The following is a 22,016-nucleotide window of genomic DNA, read 5'->3' as shown; positions in this document are numbered from 1 at the left end:
GCAGAGAGGGAGTTAATAGTAGGATACAAGGGAAAAATGAACATCACCTGTGGTGTTCCACAAGGCTCCGTAATTGGTCCCACATTGTGGAGCATATACTATGATGGGGTACTGAATCTGAATGTCCCTAGGGAAGTTAACCTAATAGGCTACGCAGATGACCTAACCGTAGTCGTAGTGGGAAGAAATGAAAGTCTGGTTATAACTTCCAATAGAACTGTGAAGGATATAGCCGAGTGGATGACAGCGAAACAACTCAAGCTTGCCTCCCAGGAGTCAGAGGTAGTTCTGCTGGCAGCAGGCAGAAAACTGAAAAGTATTACAATCGAATTGGAGGAAAAGAACATCCGTAGCCAAGAATCTAATAAATACCTGGGAATCCACATGGATCGAAATATGAAAATGGGAGCTTATGTTATAAAAATAGCAGAAAAAGCGGGAAAAGCTATAAGCAACATAAGCAGGATAATGCCCAACGTTGGGGGTCCTCGAGAAGGTAGCAGAAGAATTATATGCTCAGTCGCCCAGTCGATCATGCTATATGACGCAACGATTTGGAAAAGAGCCATGGAAAAAAAATTATACAGGAATATACTACTTAGTGTTCAACGGAAAGCAGTCATAAAAATAGTGTGTGCATATAAAACAACATCAACTAAAGCTCTGCAGATGATTGCAAGAACCCTCCCAATAGATCTGCTGGCGGAACAATGGTACAAAAGAACGTATCAAAAGGGTTAGCAAGGTTACAAATTATAAAAAAATGGCAACAATCTTGGGAGATAGACGATGGAAAGGCCAACGGGACAAGAAGACTGGTAAGAGACATAGAACCATGGATGAACAGAAAATGGGGAGAAGAGAATTACTTCCTCACACAAGTACTAACGTGGCATGGGTGTTTTCAGGCGTATCTGTTTAGGTTTAAAGTGAGTGACACAGAAGAGTACAAGTATTTCGGAATGATAGATACGGTAGAACATACAATTTTTGAATGCATACGTTGAGAAGAACAGAGACGAAACGCAGAAATGACGACAGGAGAATTAACACCGGAAAACATGATAGGGAAGATGCTCAAAAGTATAGAAAACTGGGAAGCCGTTAGTAAACTCCGCAAGATCATCCTGACAAAGAAAAGAAAAGAACTGAAGAAAAAGGAAGAGCCCGGAACCATCACTACAGTCTGCTATTCCGAAGTATTGCCTGAGGGCGGTTCCAGTGTAGCCTGCTTGACTCATGAGTGGTTTTTTAGTCGGTAAAAATCCGACGCTATCTGGTCACAGAGCGACCAGGTGTCTTTCGAAAATGTTTCCACTCGCCGAAGAAAAAAAAACCTGTTCTTGCAGCTCGGCATTCTCATATATATATGCCACATTCGAATATTCTAGTATATTCGCGTTACCATGACGACAATTGACTTCACGATACAGAAGCAGGGCCACCATATTCAGAGGTGTTCCATCGGAGGAATTATTCACGTCACCATAATTTCTCTGATGTACGTTAAGACTAATCATCTTCATGTTGGAAATAGTATACCATATGAGAAAGAAGGTTCATAGAACGGTCAGCAATACAATTCATTGCTGCGGGTATCACGAGATAATCGTGAGTTATTCAGTTTTGGTTGTATGAATACCTTCTATTTATAACGGTTGCGAAGAAAACAATGAGTAAGAAGGGGTGGAGAATGAAATTAATGTTGAATTAACAATGGGAAAGAGGTTTGTATTGAACGATTCAACTAACGAACGAGTTCAAAATAAACTGAAAGTGATATATTTTCAGGAGAGATTATTTTTTTCGGAAAGAAAGATTTTGGCTTTTTATTTCGCCAACTATATGAAAAGAAATATTTTTTTTATATGAAGAAGTAGAAAGCCAAAACCTCTCTTTCCCAAAATTTTTTCTCTCATAACAAGATACCCCTTTCAATTCAAACAAGATTCCTTTGACTGTGATTTAATCAGTTGTTCCTTTAAAATTCGAAATACCGTCATATGATCAACATTTAGCTGGAAAGCAATCTTTCTAGTACTGGTAGTAGGTTGGTCTTCAATCAAATTAACTACTGCTTCCTCAAGCTGTGGTGTTCGTACTTCTCGATGGCGACCACAATCCTGCCTTCTTTTGTCGAATGAACCATATTCTCGTAATCGTTGATGAAGTCGAGCAAATATTCTATGTGAATGATGCTGCCGTTGAGGATACATTTCAGCATATCTTCTAGAAGCTTCTAACCTATTCCACTGCGACAGACCGTAAACGTAATGAATATCAGCCATTTCCTCATTTGTGTATGCCATTTTAATAACAAGTGAATTATTAAAGTAACAAATTAAGGACAGAACAACAACATACAATTAGAATTAATTCAATTTCGAAAATTCACAAACTGACAGCGATATACCAATTTAATTGTCACTATCGCTAATAGCGACCTACTAGATAGATTAGTTTCGTATTTTGGCATTTATGACGATGTATCTCTGTAGTTGTTCGTAAAATAATGTTTTGCTGCGAACTGGTTTATTTTGGGCAAAAAACCCAAGAGACATTTTTTGTTTAGAAAGAAACAGGCTATCGGAAATAAATTTTTAAATGGTGAATAAATGATAAGACAAAAAGTTACCTTGGAAATAAATTTTAGGGGTTGCGTTTTCCACCCCTTACAACCATGGGGTAAACCAAATAAATTTCTGGCTAAGTGTCTATTTGTTAGTACAAAACGTCAGGTTAATTTTTAACTTTTTTAGTGCTTGTGAAAAAAATTGTTATAAAAATTTTATGTACCCCCTTTAAGGGGCTGTATCTTAACAAGGAATGCTCCAACGAAATCTCTTCCTATGAAAGATCCTATCTTTTTTCCAATGAGGAATCACCTCCTTGAATAATTTACACTTTTTTAGTTACACCCTGTTTACGTTATCCAGATTTGGTTCTGAAGAGATGATAAGGCAAGTGACACACGGCGAAACATTAAATGTCAACCAGTGAAGATGGCAGTATTCCATGAAAGTGAACTGTTACCTCTTTCATTTACTAGATTGTGTAGGAATCCTGTGAATGATATCTGATTCAATTCCACAACAAATGTTTGGAACACAAACTGAATGGAGAAAAATGTTTTTTGTATAATTCAGTGTTCATATCAAAGTATTTGTAGCAAAATTATTTTTCTTTCGTGCATTTCAATGTTTGTATGAAAGTAGATGTTTTGAGAGGGATTTTCCTTCCAGTTTGTGTCTGAAAGTTTCTTCTTTGCATGATCTACACATCTTCGTATAGAGTTAATCCCTTTTGAAATTGATCGATTCCTTCCTTTCTTTGGAAGATTTCCACATTTTTTTTGTATAAAGATGGAGAAGTATAGTTTCCAACGACGTAAAATTTTGTTCATCCACGGATTCTAAATGATTGTAACATTATTTATCGAATTGATACACACTCTTTTATGTACTATGTTACCATCAAGAAGGGTTACAAATCTAGATGGGGAAAAAAGACAAAATAGATCACTTTAACAATTTAAAAAATTATGGATTACAAACAATATGAATATGCTTGGGAAAAGTCATGTAATATTATTGCGAAAGGAAACTGATTTACCTAATAAACTACTAGATTAGAAGATATCAAGATATTCCTTCAAAACGTGCTCATCATTCCATGAATAAGTAGACTGAGTGGGGCAATAACCTGACACTTTTCCCGGATTACGAAAACTACTTCTATAATAGATATGGAAACCGTGGGCGAATGAATAATTCATAGCTCGGTGCATATTTCGTGTTTGACGTTGATATTTCGTTTCCCTTCTCTTTCTGATCGCAAAATGTGGAATTTCGGTCGGCAAAAGTGGTAGTGTCTCTGATTTCTCAACAGTTGAACCCCTTGGTATTAGATTGTTAGATTTTGCAACTTTCGTCAACTTGATGAAGATTCGTTAATGATTTGCATTTGCAAATAGTTGACCAGAGATTGTTAGACCATAGTTGATTCACAACGTTCATTTTAAAAACAGCGTAGGCCGATAGTGAGGGTTTCCTTTTCGAATATGTTACAACCAGCCTCGTGAATTGTGCCTGAATTAGGAATTGACGACGATCGGTTTGATTGGTTGTAACAGTTGTCATGACGAGCACAATCGAGGAGAAATACATACTTTACTACACATCGAATCATCATGCGAGTATTTAAAAAGGTATAATAAATTGTCTTCACAACAGAGCAAAAACGATACGCAATTCAATTGAAAATTTCAATAAAGAAATATCATTAATCAAATCTGTTCTGAAAGATAACGCTTATCCAGATTCGTTCATAAATTCAACGATAAATGCAAAAGAAAATAAAGAGTCAATTAAAAACCAAACGATCCTACAAACAGCTTCACAAATTCAACAATATCCAACTCAACAATTACCGACTCAACATCCACCGACAACTTTAACAAATAACGTTATACCTTAAATTCCAGGACTATCTGGAAAAATAAGACGAATTGGATAGGTATGACGTTAGAAACTACTTTCAAAACAAAAACTACACTGATATCTATACTCTACAAAACCCAACAACACTGAAGAAAAAAAAATTGCATTTATGAGATACCTTGTTCTTGTGGTAAATGTTATATTGGTGAAACTTCGAGACCATTGAATGTGCGTGAGAATGAACATCGAGACTACATAAAAAATAGACAATTGACAGGATCTAAATTGTCAGAACACATTTTAAAATCAGACGGTGAAGATCGAGTTGAATGAAACAAGACAAGAATGATTACCAATGAGCCTCACTCTAAGATACGTAAGCTAAAAGTATCAGCGATTATTCTCATATCTGGAGAGAATTGTATTTCGAACAGCTCCTTAGAAATATCTCGTACTTAGCTAACCCATCTTGAAGGAAAATTTGGATAGTGGCGAAATAGCAACAGACTTATCGGAGAGCACCTTCTATTACATCAGTTGTCAATCAACAATATTGACATAAGTTCACATTTCAAAACTCCTTTGACATATGTCGAAGAATTTGAGAAATAAATAATCAGCAAAGGAATAACTGCAAAGATCTTTGAATTTTTTGTCCATTTCTGAAGACGAAGGCAGATTTTGGCCTCCGAAACGTTAATATAAGTATTGTACTATTTCTTAGCAATTTTTTTAATAGGCAAAATTGTTAAATACGACAAGTTACTGATAAATAGAACATTGAAAAATACTTTGATTTCACGCAGTAACTTATTGCGGTAAACTAAAAAGTTTGCCCTTTCTACACTTGTAAAAACTTCTCCGTTATAATTCTCATATTTTTCAAATTGTAAAAGGTAAAAATACCCAAGAAAGGTAGATAAAAAAGGAGTATTTCGAATTATTCACCCCTCTCTCTAACGGAAACATCTACTTTCCTGGCTAATACCACGAGGGGTATTTGGCCAAAGAAATTATTGCAGATGCAGTTATAACCTATAGATGAGAGAATATGACAAATTGATACTGAGCGGTTCAGAAGTCATTTTAGAAGTAACGTCGATGGATGGGTCTATTCATTCGTCTCCATTTTTGATGAAAACTCGTATTTTTTTCCGATACTGGGTGAATCAAAACTCGAAAACGGGTTTTTGTTGATTTTTCAAATAAACACCCCTTATTTCATTTTATTACTCCGTGTCAGGGTCATCTTCATTCATTTCATGTAATACCTTAAGTTTATAGGGGTGAAATTTATGTCTTCTAAGCTGACCAAAATCCTTTTTTATATCTTAGAGAAAATAACATCGTCTCGTCCTGTATATTTCATGACACCACTCACTTCATCAGAATTGACTGGAGTCTTCAAATCGATAAAAAATCAAAATGCTATGGGCTTTAATAGTAGATTCAATGCTGATTAATGATGGGTATCGAAAGGGCACATTTCATGAGTTTTTGAAGACAAGTATGATAGATCCTATTCACAAAGGAGCTAATACTCAAGATCCATCTAACTTCAGACCCATCTCTCTTATTCTGACTTTAGGAAAAGTGATAGAGAAGCTCGTAAAAATTCGCCCGATAAAGTATCTTGAAACAAACAAATAAATCCAGCAATGAACAATTTGGATTCAGAAATAACAAGAATACGTCTGATGCCATGTTAAATTGTCTAGAAATGACATACAACAGCATCAATGTAGGCAAAAACGTAGCGGCATGATTCTAAAGCTTTTTACTGTGTCAATCACACATTATTACTGCAGAAACTCTCTCACTATGCTATAAGAGGCATGGCCCTGAAGTGGATGGAATCATATTTGACCAGACGAAACCAACTGGTTAAAACTGACCATACACCCGGATTACTAAACGTTAGTTGGGGAGTACCACAAGGATCAGTTCTAGGTCCATATCTATTTCTTCTGTATATACATGATTTTTCCCTCTTAGATATATCTGATTCCTTCTCTTTACTTGCCGACGACACTACCATTCTATGGCACTCTGAAAATGTGAATTTGCTTGTGCGATGAAAATTTTCTATGTTTAAATTTTAATAAAGCAAAATTCATTACATTTAAATGTTTTTTCCCGATATAGAATTAGGTGCAGACTTTATATCATCTGACAACAATATAAAATTCTTGGGACTTATCATAGATACCAATTTGGAATTCACAGACGATATTTTTCAAGCTACAGATGAACAAAATTTGACCTGTTTAATACTTCTAGATTACAGCAAGGCATTTGACACTCTATATCATGAGATATTGTGTGACGTCTACTTCAGTTTTTCTCGGAAAGCAGTGTCATTCTTAAAAAACTATCTGAAGAAGCATACTCAAAGAGTTGTTGTGGATGAAGTTGTTTCAGATGTTCTACCGGTATTAAAGGGAGTGCCACAAGGATATATCCTTGGGCCCTTGCTTTTCAGCTTGTATATTTGTGATTTTTACCTGTTCGTAAAAAATGCTCAAGCTCAAGCTCAATTCTAACAAATCCACAATAATGATGTTCGGAGCTAAGAAGAACAGAGAGCTCACCAACTCTACTTTTCAAGTTCGCATCGAAAACGAAATACTTTCCTCCGTGGTCGAGATAAAAATGTAGAATTGTGGTTTGATCTGGAACTTCGTTTTATTAAACATGTCAGCTACCTGAACCAATCTTCTTATAACGTTCTCAGACAGCTTTTTTCTAATCGTGATTTGCTCAACACAAATTTAAAACTTAGACTATGCGAGTCTCTGATTATATCAAAAATTTCCTATTGCGACAGTATTTATGGACCTGCTTTGAAACAATCGGATGCTCTCCGACTACAGCGTATTCAAAATAGCTGTCTACGTTTCTCGTTTGGTATACGGAAATATGACCATATATCCCCAGCAATGCAAGAATCAGGATGGTTAAATGTTGAGAAACTCTACACCTTCTTACCAACACACACAACGTTTTGAAAACTCGACAATCTGATTACTTACTGAAGAAGCTTAAAACATTTTCTACGATTAACATGGAATAGGGAACAAGGAACAGCTCAGTTCTGGTCATTCCCAAACAGAATTCTTCCATCTTCACCCGCTGCTTCTCTTATGATGCACCCAAATATTATAATCAACTACCCTGCAAATTTCGATCATACACCATTGAAAACTTTAAAAAAAAACTGAAGACTTACTTAACTCTTTAGCCTTTTATCCGTTCCCGACCTTGGCATTTCAAAAATGAATATTCTAAAGTAAACAATAACTAATTTTTTTGATATTGTTAACTCGACTTGATTTCTTTTTTGTGTTTATATTATTTAATTATAGTTTCTCCCAGGTTGAGTTGAAAAACAGCCTTGGCTGATACTCCGCCTATTCACCATATACTATACTATACAATTTTTTTTTCTTTTTTTGTTTTTGTTCCTGTATACTGTTTTACTTTTGTCTATTCCATTTGTATTATTATTATTATTATTATTATTATTATTATTATTATTATTATATTAACATGCCAAATAAAAAATTATCATACGGCTGTTATGCCCTCAGGTCTCAGAGTTAGGTTATGCTGCTGCGGCAAAAAATACATATTATGCTTTCATTGAGTCAAACTTGAGTTACGCAATCCAGTTCTGGGGTTCGTGTAGTAATGAACTCTTTTAGAGTGTATTTTTGCAGCAAAAGCCAGCGGTGCGGTATTTGTGCCAACTAAATAGGTTGAGTTCCTGCAAACCTCTTTTCCTGATACACGGAATACTGACACTAACCTCAATCTACGTTTCAGAAGCTACATGTCTCATTTACAAGAATAAATCTTTATATGAAAATAACAATCGCACTTCACGGAATGCAATGAATTTATGATTAATCATCCCTAAATCCACACTGATCAAAGACTCAATAATTTACGTCGGTGTCAAAATGTCACATATTATCTCTCTCTCTCTCTCTCTCTCTCTCTCTCTCTCTCTCTCTCTCTCTCTCTCTCTCTCTCTCTCTCTCTTTCTCTCTCGACATTTCTTGACGGTGGTTGTTGAGACGAGCATTCTCACGAGCAACGTGTACTGTCCCGGCATATATGAGGATTGTTTCTGTTTTTTCCTCTAAAGATCTTGCGCGAACCATTTCTGAAAATTTACACATGACAAACTTAGTGTCACCTGCTAAGTTGGTTAGCAAAACGCCCGTCGAGAGACAGCAGTTTTGTTCTGGTGAGAGTGAAGTGTTTTCAATTAACCTGTGATATCAAACTTTGAAGCTGTTTTATTCTTTTTTTGGTAGCAAAGTTACGAATTATAAAAAATATAAACTTTCACAGCCGGAGATAACTATATGAAATCTATTTTCCGGGTTATTTGGCTGTGATCTGCAGTTTTTATGTCCGACGTTTCGTCTACTACTGCGGTAGACATTATCCAAGGCGGTGTGGTAACGGTCGCAGTGCCTGAGTAGGCTTTCACATAGTTACGAATTCCTAGTCTCAAATTCAAACAGCAGTACCTCCGCAACGGGCTAACCAAACTCGAAACAGTGAAGGTCGATTCAAAAAGTAGGTAATAAAAATGACTCCTTTCCATGCACATTCTCTAAGACTTCGATATCTTGCCCCGTTCAAAAGTTAAGAACGGGGGACTATTTACGTCCGCACTGTATAGTTTTCAATGTTCATTAGTGAAAATCTCTATTCGGACTTCCATTGTCTAATCTCTACTCCCTACTAATATTATAAATGCGAATGTAAGTTTGTTTGTTACGGTTTATTATTAAAAAAAAATATTTTGTATGTAATATAAAAAATTGTTTCAGCTGTTTGGAATTTTCTATATTTATTATTATCTTCTTCTGTCATTTTTATTTTTAGGTTAAGTTAGGTTAGTTTAGGTTAGGTTAGGTTATTTTTGTTACAGTGAAATATATCTTAAGATTTGCTGTTGCAATTCAATAAAGCATATTTTAAATTTTCGAAACTTCATCGTATGTAATAATTTTTAAAAATTGATACACCCCAGCCAAGCATTGAAATATAGTTATATTGTACTGACGACACTTATTTAATGACAAAAAATGCGAACGAAGCCGCGAGTAAAAGCTAGTATGATATAAATTGATTTGAAATCCCTGAAAGAATCTGTAAAAAATTAAGACTCTACTAGACCGTGCTTTCGGGCTCTGTAACACAAAGGAAGGTCTCGAAAAGAAACTGGGCATCATCAAAAATGATCTTCAACAAAATGGTTACTCCAAAGTGATGTTGAAACAGGCTTAAGTTAGAGGACAGCAAGAGATCGACAAGGAAGAGAAACCGCCACAACCAGTACTTGTACTTTCCAACATCAGAGGATTGTCGGAAAGGATGAGAAGGATTGGGTCCAAGTATAAAATCAGAACCTGCTTCAGATCTGGGAACACTATCCATAGCAGCCTCACGAAAACCAGGCCACCAAACGCGGACTACGATTCCAAGAATTGCATTTACCGGATACCCTGCAAGTGCGGAGAATCATACATCGATGAAACTAAGAGGTCATTGAAAGTTCGCATTGCTGAGAACAAGAAACACACACAGCGAGGAGAAACCAGCAAATCCGGAATAGCAAAGCATGTTTGGACTCGTCAACATAACATCAAGTGGACTCAAGCTGAAATCATCAGGTGAAAATTCAAAGAAGCAGCATATATGTTGTCCCACAACGCATTTAGTCAAGCTAGCGTAGAGATACGTAATATAAGGAAACTTCTAATCAAGCGGAACACGACCAACTCCCGCCAATCGTTCAGCTTTCGCCAAAACCAATGAAGAGGGAAGAGGGGATAGGTGAAAGCACTCGAATGACCTATAAATAGATATTAACAATCGAAACGTCGTGAAGTAACTTGGTTTGGAATCTTTTAATTTTTATGTTTAATTTCTTGTTAATAAGTTCTTTCATTTTCAGCTTGTGTTAATAGTTCAATTTTTTTGATTTTTTGCTTGTTCCTTGTATCTTATTTCACTGTAATTTCAGTTTTTTGCTTAATATAATTGTCATTCTTCAGCTAATCTTTTCAATTTTTTAAAGATTATTTCAGGGATTTCAAATCAATTTATATCATATTAGAGAATGGAAGTCCGAACTAATAAAATGCACTACGAAACATTGTCAATCCTTTCAAACAAATTCGAATGTATCTTTTCTAGGTGTACTTTCAAGAAATTACAACTACGGATTCGTTACCGAACATTCGACATCCCTCGTAGTATCCCTCGCTCGTGGACGCTGCCTGCAGGAAATCCATCGTACCACACAAACGCAACTTAAACAAACATTCATAACATAACAACTTCGCACTAATATTTACGAAGCGACCGGCGAAACGCTAATTATCTAATTAGCAAACGGGAGCACCCCAGGGTGCGTGGTAATAGGTGTGTACACGGCGATTTCGGATATGCACGCTGGAAGGACACTCGCAGACAATACACGACATTCTAATTATCAAAACGACGGTTTCGCCGAGTACATTGCCGGAAACTGCTCAACATGTCGGTCGGATGACGGTACATTGTACAGGGTGCGGCCGAATGGAACGACTTCGCGGTGAAAGGTGCTAGCTCGATGGGTCTCTGCAGTCATAGTCCGGTCGACAAATGAGAAAACAGGCTTGGACGTTAAATTGAGGTACAACCATTATTTCATAAACTAGTCTAGTACTGTTTGGCATACTGAATCATAATTATAGGTGGAGTGCCAGAGTGGAACCCTTTGCAACTTGGGCAAATTTCACGAGCTCCAAAGAAAGAGAACGCGTCCATTTTATTGCGAATAAAGGAGTCGGCTCACCAAACCTAGCTGACGTCAAGGACTGGTGTAGAAATTGTGCTGTATGTGCTACCAGTAACGGACCTCGGATACGACCGAAAGCTCCAATGCGCCAGTGTAACGTGGGAAGTCCCTTTGTGAGAATCGCCATCGACATCGCCGGCCCGTTCCCAGATTCCGACCATGGAAACAAATACAACCTGGTAGCCATTGACTATTTCAGTAAGTGGACAGAAGCCTTTGCCCTGCCCAACCAGGAAGCCTTTATCATCGCTGACATCCTGGTAAAGGAATGGATATGTCGATTCGGTGTCCCATTGGAGCATTCGGACGAGGGCAGAAATTTTGAGTCCAACCTGATCCAAGAAATGTGTAAACTGTTGGACATTCGAAAGACCAGAACCACAGCCTTACATCCACAGTCCGATGGAATGGTGGAACGAATGAATAAGACCATAAACCGCCACTTGTCCAAGGTAGTCTCTGACCATCAAAGAGACTGGGACCAGTACCTCCATCTGTTCCTGTTGGCTTATCGTTCGGCAGTGCACGAGTCAACCAGCCAAACCCCTGCCAGTATTATTATGGGCCGAAAGCTGCGGCTTCCTTGCGATCTGAAATTTAGGACGCCGCCAGAACAAGACACTGCGGGGGAAGACTATATCAGCAAGCTTCGGTGGAGAATGAACGAGTCCGTCTCTACATCCGGAGTGCCAGCGATAGGATGAAGCAGGCCTATGACATCAAGGCGAATGCTGGAGGATTCGAAACCGGTAACTAAGTTTGGCTGTACAACCCTGAGCGACGCATAGTTTATTACATTATAGTTCATTTTGTAATATTGCATAGTGAATACTAAGTCATATAACAGTATACGAGTACTATACTTTAACAACACTATCAAATCGTTTGCTTTCCTCAGCCCACTCGACCTGAGGAAAGCGAAGGTCAGGTGCTTTAATAAGCCGAGGTCTTCAATATTGTTGAAGGAGACTCAGCCTTGTATTGCCGCAGAAGTAAAGAGATCTCAGCCGCTCGGGTAGCTGCTCTAAAATGAAAAGATGTAGTTCTTGCTCTCTCGTGGTCACGGACCATGTAGAAAATGGAGAATGGAAGTCCTCATGACTTCACAGACTCCATCCAGTACCATTCTGTGTAGTGTAGACACTCCAAACTCAAAAGTCCACGGCCTCCTTGTTGGCGGGGGAAGTACAACCGTGGAACGGATGATTTGGGATGCAAACTCCTATAGAGATGAATCATTTTTCGGATCTTTATGTCGAGTTGACACAGTTCCTCCCGAGACCATTTGACTACTTTGAACGAGAAGAGTAAGATTGGAACGGCAAGCATATTCACTTTGCTCTTCTCCGACAGTTCCGATGACCAGCATCCAGATGGTGTAGAATGCTTCCATCTACGACCTGCACATCCTCTCCAGTCTCCGCGTCCTCTTCTTTCGGAATGGACCGTTGCACATTTGTCTATCTCGAATTTCATATCAATAGTATGCGTGCACTCTTCCACCACTTCCTTTCTCCAGAAGCATACAGTTTATGATGATCCATATAAAATAAATGGGTGACCTTATGCCTCCGGTTTCTATTGGTGCCACAGTTATACCCTCGACCATTTCTAAGCGCAATGGATAATGTCAACAGTGAGATGCTGAGGGACCGAGGGAATCGCCCTGAAATACACCCCTTCTGGAATTGACCTGCTTTGTTTGGACTCTAGCCTGACCAGATGTTATGGAGAAGCTAGTTTGCTAGAGTGGAGTCAGTTCTTCAAGGAAATTGGAATTGGCCGCGGTGGTAGTGCGTCCGACTCACGATCGGAAGGTCGTGTGTTCGATTCCCGCCTCGACCAGATATTTTTCTCGAGAGAATTTATCGGGTTGAAGCTGGAATGATTCTGCAACCGTGTTAGGAATCACACGTTAAAAGGTGAGACCTCGTTAGTCTTTAGCTCGCACAAGTTTCTCAACTTCTGAGAGTTGTCGTTCGTATGGGGGCGGCAGCTGATTAACGGAAAAACAGATTTTAAACAGACAGACAGACAGATCTTATCTTTTTGCCGATACCGCAAGGCATCTAAGAAAATGCAAGATGAACTCATGCGAAGTTGTTTCGAATGCCTTGTGGTAATCAACCCAGGCCATAGAGAGGTTACGCTTGAACTGTTTCGAGTCCTGCGAGTCATTATTTTTATTATAAGCTTCACTGGTACTTGTTAGCCACTGGAGAATGTCATATCGCAAACCAAACACATTACTTTTAGTCCTAGTATAATCTGCATGTCACATAGATTGCACCAGTTTTAAAAAAAAAGGTATTAGATTGTTGGCAAGAGTGATCCTTGTACAACATCAATATTGAAATGTAAACTCAAATCTTTGGCGCTGAATAAACCCAAAACAAGCACTGTTCCCAAACACTAGAACTGCAACACTTTTTTAGAAACGCGTTTCACCATCCACGGTGGCATCTCCAGGACATAAATTATTCGTCTACTTCAGCTCCTACGGTAGATTTTTCATGTTTTTATTCATGGGGAATTTGAGTGAACATTGTTATTTTTCAATTATTAAAAGCTTTTATTTAACTTGACTTGTATGTATGTTAACAAATCTTGCAAGTTTAATTTGACCACTTCCCGGTATCTAATTGACCTGAAATTTTGCATGCTGGTCCAGAACCGATGACACTGCATGTTAATCATAAACGTGACCTGATGCTGCTGCCAGGATCGGCTCCGTACGAGAGATCTCCTCAGCGGTAAACAGCAGGGACACAAAATTTTGTCTACGCATTCGTTTATGATAGGCAGTTGGTGGGCCCACCATGAAATAGATGCCACATCCAGGGTTGGTTTCAATAAAAAAAATATATTTCTAGAAAACAAATTAAATCAAGCTTTTACCTTTAAATACCTACTTCCTGTCTCTAAAAAGAAGACAATAAATGGGGTAGTAGGTTGTAAGAACCCATATTTATTTGCATTGTAATAAAATAATAGCACAACATAGTCTAATAGAGTGTACTAGAAAAAAATGACAATATAGATTTAAATAATATCATACCATCTGATATAAGCAAGACTGGGGATTGCCTAAAGAGTTGGACATATTTGTGGGGGCCAAGGTGATGTTGCGATACAATGTTGATATGGCTAAGGGTCTAGTGAATGCTGCCATGGGTCATATATTAGAAATTGTATGGCCCTGTTTTCGGAGAGCCCAAATGTATGCCACGGACATTCCATCAGTCCATATCGACTTCGGCAAAGATGGGATCCACGATATTCAACCGAAATCTGTGCAATTTCCAGCTAAATTAAGCCATGGTACAGCTGAACGTAGAATGTTGCCAATTGTTTTATGCTGGGCTTGTACAGTTCACAAAATGCAGGGTAGTACGGTTGACCACGCTGTTGTATACTTGGGTTCAAAGTTGTTCGCTGCCGGTCATGCGTACGTGGCTTTAAGTAGGGTCACATCAATAGAAGGCCTCCTGATAGAAGAATTAGACTGTTCGAAATTAAATGGGACTCGGCCATGTAATAATGATGCCATCAATGAAATGAATAGACTAAGAAATATATCAAGCTAATTCTTCTGTAAGGTATGCCGGAGGACAAGGTACCTATATTATTAAGATAAGCTATAGAATATAGCTTATCTTAATAATAGTTTTCCCCGTTCCTCTTAAGTTTTTCTGTTGAAGGACTCTCCGTTTTATAGATGAACTTTCGTATTGATCGATAACTATCGATTCAAACTAAAAAATATAAAATAAAATAATAATAAAAAAAACTTTTTAAAAAAGCTTTTAAGTGCCCTAAAAAGTAAAAATAAAATTTTAAATTACATCAACCACATTCATTTATGACTTTACAGAATTGAAATTATAATAAAAGCTTGTCGAGATGCCTAGAAAAAATATCAACATATTCATTCAGTCAGATGAAATTTAAATAAAATTTTCAATTTCAAACCCGATAAATCCTATGTGTGCAAGAAAGTAATTCAAGGTTAAAGTTCTATATTTTAAGGATTCACGACACTTTTATTTAATTACATACATTATGAATTGCTTACAAGTTTAGTAGATGCCTACCCAATTACAAATTTCATTTACAAATTGAAATTATTGCGAAAAGCTTTTATCATAATTTCAATTCTGTAAAGTCATAAATGAATGGGGTTAATGTGAATTGAAATTTTATTTTGATCTTTTTAGGGCACTTAAATAAAAGCTTGTTTTGAAAGTTTGTTTGTAATTTTGTTCAATTTTTTTTCGAAAAGAGAATTTAAAGTGTAATGATCGAACTATCACCAACTGTCTCCAGGCTAAATCAAGATACCAAAGCTTCAGATTTGTCGTCCCAATAATAAAGGTTTCTCAAAAACGTCACGAAAATCCACGAAATCACAACTTTTCATCGAACCCAATTAAAACGCTCCCGTTTTTCGCGATTCGTAATTCAAAGAGTCCGCCTTATCCTCGGCGAACGTGAAAGAATTTTTCTCTTATCACGGCCGTCACTCGAAAAAACGTTTCTTTTTCAGTCCTTTTAATTAAGGATCCAGTTGAACGGATTCAATATAGCGTCAACTCGAGTTTCCTATGAATGAAAGGAATGAGCGTTTCAGCCGGGTCTGGTTACACTTTTCGGGGAAAATTTCCGTGAAACGGCTGATATCCCATTAACGTAATAAAACTCCGAGATGAAATATGACGGAATACATAATTAGATGCTATTACTGAACCTCCGGGAGTGTTGGCGAAAACAAGAACTGTCGTCTAGTAAAATTGCCATGGGGTCGTCGAATAGACCTATCTAGTAAAATTTTCCAAATCCAATGAACATCTACACCTTTTTTTCATTTCGAGGCAGACAATAACCCAAGCAGAGTTTTTGGACAGTGTTTAGTACATGGATTCATTTATTAATTTAGTTTTATAGGAATACTAGCGATCCATCCCGGTTCCGCACGGGTGCAATGCTGATACTAAATATTCATATAAACGCATGCGATTACTGCTAATCATAAAGTGCCACCGGCCCCTACCGTCGCAACCGCCATGTCCCTGCTTTTTAAATCTGTAATATCTTCGAAAATAGTCATTCAAATTACATGCTGTAAAATGCCATATTGATCTATTTATTCATTTATTTATTTATATTTGTATTCAAACAGACCAAAGATCAAATTACATGGATAATGAATATAAAATAATATTCACATGTCAATAATTATAATCATAAAAGTAAGTTGTATACCTACTCGAAATCTTTGAGGTTGAATAGCAATGATGTATATAGTTTATAAAAAATTGAAAAATTTGCAATTTTGCGATGAATTTACGAAAATAATTGATAGGGATTTTGAGTAAAGATAAGAATTTGGGCAAATTTTTATTTTGATAGAAAGAAATTGAAAGTATCAGGGGAGATATTCATAAAATTGTAAATTATATTCATAAAATTGTTAATTGATAGGGATTTTAAGTGAAGATAAGAATTTGGGGAAATTTTTTCTTTCACAGAAAATAATCAAAAGTATCAGGGGAGACACTCAGAACATTGTTAATTAATAAGGGTTTTAAGTAAAGATAAGAATTTGGAGAAATTTTTTCTTTGATAGAAAACAATTAAAAGTATCAGAGGAGATACTCATAAAATTGTAAATTTATAGGGAATTTAAGTAAAGATAAGAATTTGGGGAAATGTTTTCTTTGATAGAAAATAATTAAAAGTATCAGGGGAGATACTCATAAAATGGTAAATTAATAGGGATTTTGAGTAAAGATAAGAATTTGGGAAAATTTTCATTTTGATAGAAAGAAATTGAAAGTATCAGGGGAGATATTCATAAAATTGTAAATTATATTCATAAAATTGTTAATTGATAGGGATTTTAAGTGAAGATAAGAATTTGGGGGAATTTTTTCTTTCACAGAAAATAATCAAAAGTATCAGGGGAGACACTCAGAAAATTGTTAATTAATAAGGGTTTTAAGTAAAGATAAGAATTTGGAGAAATGTTTTCTTTGATAGAAAACAATTAAAAGTATCAGAGGAGATACTCATAAAATTGTAAATTTATAGGGAATTTAAGTAAAGATAAGAATTTGAGAAAATTTTTTTCTTTGATAGAAAATAATTAAAAGTATCAGGGGAGATACTCATAAAATTGTAAATTGATAGGGATTTTGAGTAAAGATAAGAATTTGGGAAAATTTTCATTTTGATAGAACAAAATTAAGGTATCAGGGGAGATACTCATAAAATTGTGAATTGATAGGGATTTTAAGTAAAGATAAGAATTTGGGCAAATTTTTATTTTGATAGAAAAAAATTGAAGTATCAGGGAAGACAGTCATAACATTGTTAATTAATAGGGATTTTAAGTAGAGATAAGAATTTGGAAAAATTTTTTCTTTGATAGAAAATTATTATAAGTATCAGGGGAGATACTCATAAAATTGTAAATTGATAGGGATTTTAAGTAAAGATAAGAATTTGGGAAAATTTTCATTTTGATAGAAAAAAATTAAAGTATCAGGGGAAATACTCATAAAATTGTTAATTGATAGGGATTTTAAGTAAAGATAAGAATTTGGGCAAATTTTTATTTTGATAGAAAAAAATTGAAGTATCAGGAAAGACAGTCATAACATTGTTAATTAATAGGGATTTTAAGTATAGATAAGAATTTGGGAAAATTTTTTCTTTGATAGAAAATTATTATAAGTATCAGGGGAGATACTCATAAAATTGTAAATTAATAGGGATTTTAAGTAAAGATAAGAATTTGGGAAAATTTTCATTTTGATAGAAAAAAATTCAAGTATCAGGGGAAACACTCATAAAATTGTTAATTGATAGGGATTTTAAGTAAAGATGCGAATTTGGGCAAATATTCATTTTGATAGAAAAAAAATAAAGTATCAGGGGCGACACTCATAAAATTTTTAATTAATAGGAATTTGAGGTGGAGATAAGAATTTGGGGAAATTTTTTCATTGATAGAAAAAAAATAAAAATTTCAGGGGAGATACTAATAAAATTGTAAATTGATAGGGATTTTAAGTAATGATAAGAATTTGGAAAAAATTTTATTTCGATAGAAAAAAATCAAAAGTATCAGGGGAGATTTCACAGAAATGGAGCCTTTTGTTGCTGCTACTTTTGGTTCACTGTTTTGATTTAAGGAGATACTCTCGTTACTGATAAGGTTTTTCATATCAAACGTAGAAGCTTTTTAGTTTCCACTAGTGATTGAAAGCAGTAACAACCTCTGTATCTTAATTTGGAATGAGAAAATAAAGAATAGTTCAATGACGAAGATATAAAATAACAGTAACGTTCAAAGAATATCCACTATGAAAGTGAATTTTATAGGATATTACATTTTGCATACACGTTATTTTATACTCACATGCTGCCAAGTCTTGTAGCTGTTGAAATTCTTGAGGAGATAATTTCTCCCATTGTAGAGCCATGTTCAGGAATTGAACACAAAGTTAATCTGCCATCATTACCAGAATCATCTGAAAAGATATAGGAAGTTCATCAATTTTGTCAATGAAACGTTACTGGTTTAATAACGTATATTGAAAAGATAATTCGTATTCTCAATTTAACCGGATGGCCCTGTTAGTCGAAGCTCAAGATAAATGGAAAAGACGAAGGCAAGCAAGTATATTACTTGAATTAGGATCTGCCTTGAGATTGTGTTTCAGAGAAGTGTTATTCGGAAACTTCTCCATGCGAAAAGAGCACGGCCTATTTCATGTATTCGCAACACTTTATTATGAGATTTTCTCTAAACAGTTTGCAGTTTACAAAAACAGTTCCTCTAAACCTGTTTTTCTCTACCTCATTAGTGCTTTATATGATATATCACTTTGAATCGTATGACCTTCTATCTAATTAACGACTAATAAATAATAATTAGTGCCGGTTTTAGCACTACCAGTGCCCTAGGCGAGATTTATACGGCACCCCATAACTGCAATTCAAACCCATATGAAAAAAGGAAAAAGATATAATGGAATTACCATTTATTAAACGAAATAACCATTTATAAAAAAAAACTGATAAAATTTTACTTTTCTAGCCTTTCTGTGAGCGAACTCTTTCATTATTTTATCAAAATCGAAGTTTTCAGCAATTTCATTCTCGATTGACAAAGTTGCCAAGTTTGTCAATCGGGATTGCGATATTGTCGATTGCAGCTAGGTTTTTATCAGCTTAAGCTTAGAAAAACTCCTCTCCCCACTAGCAACCGTTACAGGTGTAGTTAATAATATGCGCATTGCTATCCATACATTTGGATACAGTTTTTGTAAGTTGCGATCTTTGATAAAATTTAAAACAAAAACAGGGATAGTCACATTCTGATCAGGCAAAAAAGATTTCAGACTTAAGAGTTCATCACACAACATACACCCATCTATATCTGATTTCAATTTGAGATCACCACAGAGTTTGACAAGGTCAGGTTTTATATTGTACAAAAAAGACCAATTTAACTGTTCAAATCTTTCATTGACTGAAATTAATGTAGTGTCCAGAAGACAGTTGAAAAATTCAATCTCAATTTTTTTTTCCGGAGAAGCTATAGGTCGGGGATTCCCGGTAAAATTAAATGCATGCAGTGCAGTGCTCCGATTTGAACACTACGTTCCATTCTAGTTTTGCCAACATAACGATTTTTTCGCTAAATTTAGGGAATTTACGAATAAGTAGACCTCGCTCAATGAGGGAGAGGAAATAAAGGGGCGCCTGTGGCGCCCCTTCATATCCGGCGCCCTGGACGGTCGCCCAACCGCGCCCTACCCTAACGCCGCTACTGCTAATAATTCTACAAAAGTTTAGGTATGAACTGGTTGAAACTTGGAACATTACGAGGGTGTTCCCAGAAGTAGCCGTCCTGACCTAGAGATGGCGGTAGTTGTTTGAAAAATATCACTGTATTAGAAAGTTAGAAGACACTACGCTGTTTAGTATTTGTTTGGCAGCTATGTTTTCCGTAAATTTGTGAAAATTATGTGGTACAATACTTTTATTTGAAAGGCATCAGCCCAACCATTAAAAAAATCTGATCTGGATTCTACTCCAAGCGAGTCTGCTCCTTCATTTACAACAGGAACATATTGAGTAGCGGAGTTTGAACAAGGCCGTACGAGCTGCCAAGACGAGCATGGCAGTGGTCGACCAAATGAGGTGACGACTCCAGAAACGGCGAAGAAAATCTACAAAGCGGTATTGAATGATCGTCGAATGAAAGTGCGCGAGCTAGCAGACTTAGTAGGCATTTCAAAAAGTGCGGTGCATCGTATATTATTTGAAAATTTGTGCAAGACGGGTGCCGCGTTTGCTCACACTCGAGCAAAAAAAGTGGCGTGAAGATGTTTCAATTGAGTGTTTAGCGAAGTTTCACAGCAACAAAGCAGAATTCTTGCGCCAGTAGACTCAAAAGGTAGAACCAGCTCCAAAAAAGGTGAAGGCCGTTTCATCTGCAGGCAAGGCCAAGGCATCGGTTTTTTGGTATCCGCGTGGGATAATTTTCATTGACTATTTTAGTAGATGAACAAGGCCGGTTCTGGCTCACTTCAAGGTCGCGCGTCAACGTCGAATATTATGCGAACTTATTGCAACATTTGATTGAAGAAATCAAGCAAAAATGGTCGCAGTTGGCTAAGAAAAAAGTTTTGTTTCATCAAGACAATGTACCAGCTCACAAATCCATTATCGCAATGGCCAAAATTTACGAATTGAAGTTTGAATTGTTACATCATGCACTCTATTTGCCAGATTTAGCCCCCTCGGATTGTTTTCGGTTCCCAAACATTTAAAAATGGCTCAGTGGTCAAAGATTTCCCAACGATGAAGAGGTGATATCGGCAGTTAATGGCTATTTATTATAAAAACGGTATCGAACTTATTGAAAGTCGCTGGGAAAAGTATATACAGCTGCATGGAGATCCAAAATTTTTGCGTTTTCTTTGTTGGTAATTACCACATTAGAAAACTGACTCAACGCAGAAAATAATCCAATTCTATTTGGTCATTCAGTGAATTTTATTAATTTTTCAAATCTATTAATTTCCAAGTACTCCAGAAGATTGAGTTTCAAACTTTTTTTTAAATGTAACACGTTATAGTCGAGAGTGAAATCATGCCCCTCTGCAAAAAGATGGTTTGCAAATGTCAACTCGGTCTTCACATTTAAGAAGCTAGTCCTATGTTCTTTCATTATTTGGGAAAAGTTCTTCCCTTTTGGTCAATATAGATTTTTAAGCAAGAACTGTTTGGTGAAAAACTCCACTACTTGATCACGTTACGGATTTTCAGCAAGATTCACTCGATTTTTGTCGTTAGTCGCGATGCTACAAAAATCGCGGCGTTTTCAAATGAAATGAAAGTGTCACTTTTGTTCGAGCGTTTCTTGTGTCTATTCAGCTTCAAATAAAATTTATTCAAATAGATCAGTTGATGAGTTGACATTTTTCTACACAAACAACTGTATCTTGATAAAAATAAATATATGTATTGTATATTTGATTGATATAAGTGAAATATAAGTAAAAATACATCAAAGGCATTGGGCTATTCGGTCACTGATTCATATAAGAATCATCAGGAGCGCTTACTGTATATCCTGTAGGGGTGGATGTGACCCCTGCTAGGTATCGCACGTTGAAAGGTATGACCTCGTTATT

General features: G+C 36.2%; 1 protein-coding gene across 5 annotated transcripts in view; it reads right to left on the bottom strand.

Annotated features, from left to right (window-relative positions):
• Dgk (diacyl glycerol kinase 1) overlaps positions 1–22,016 on the bottom strand; it is a 199,381-nt gene that overhangs the window by 156,288 nt on the left and 21,077 nt on the right. For 4 of the 5 annotated variants that reach the window (XM_074179702.1, XM_074179706.1, XM_074179705.1 and 1 more), the window contains exon 2: positions 18,728–18,839. In XM_074179702.1, coding sequence (XP_074035803.1) covers positions 18,728–18,791 — 64 coding nt within the window. In that variant the 5' untranslated portion in view covers positions 18,792–18,839. Of the gene's footprint in view, positions 1–10,695; positions 10,992–18,727; positions 18,840–22,016 lie in introns of those variants that run through there. The other variant, XM_074179704.1, reaches the window with a different exon arrangement.

This window comes from Leptinotarsa decemlineata, unplaced genomic scaffold (assembly GCF_025532065.1).
Source record: "Leptinotarsa decemlineata unplaced genomic scaffold, Ldec_3_MD MMD2_tig00026282_RagTag_RagTag, whole genome shotgun sequence".
NCBI lineage: Eukaryota > Metazoa > Arthropoda > Insecta > Coleoptera > Chrysomelidae > Leptinotarsa > Leptinotarsa decemlineata.
The sequence above is the reverse complement of the archived record's forward strand: the minus strand, read 5'-3'. Positions and strand labels throughout refer to the sequence as shown.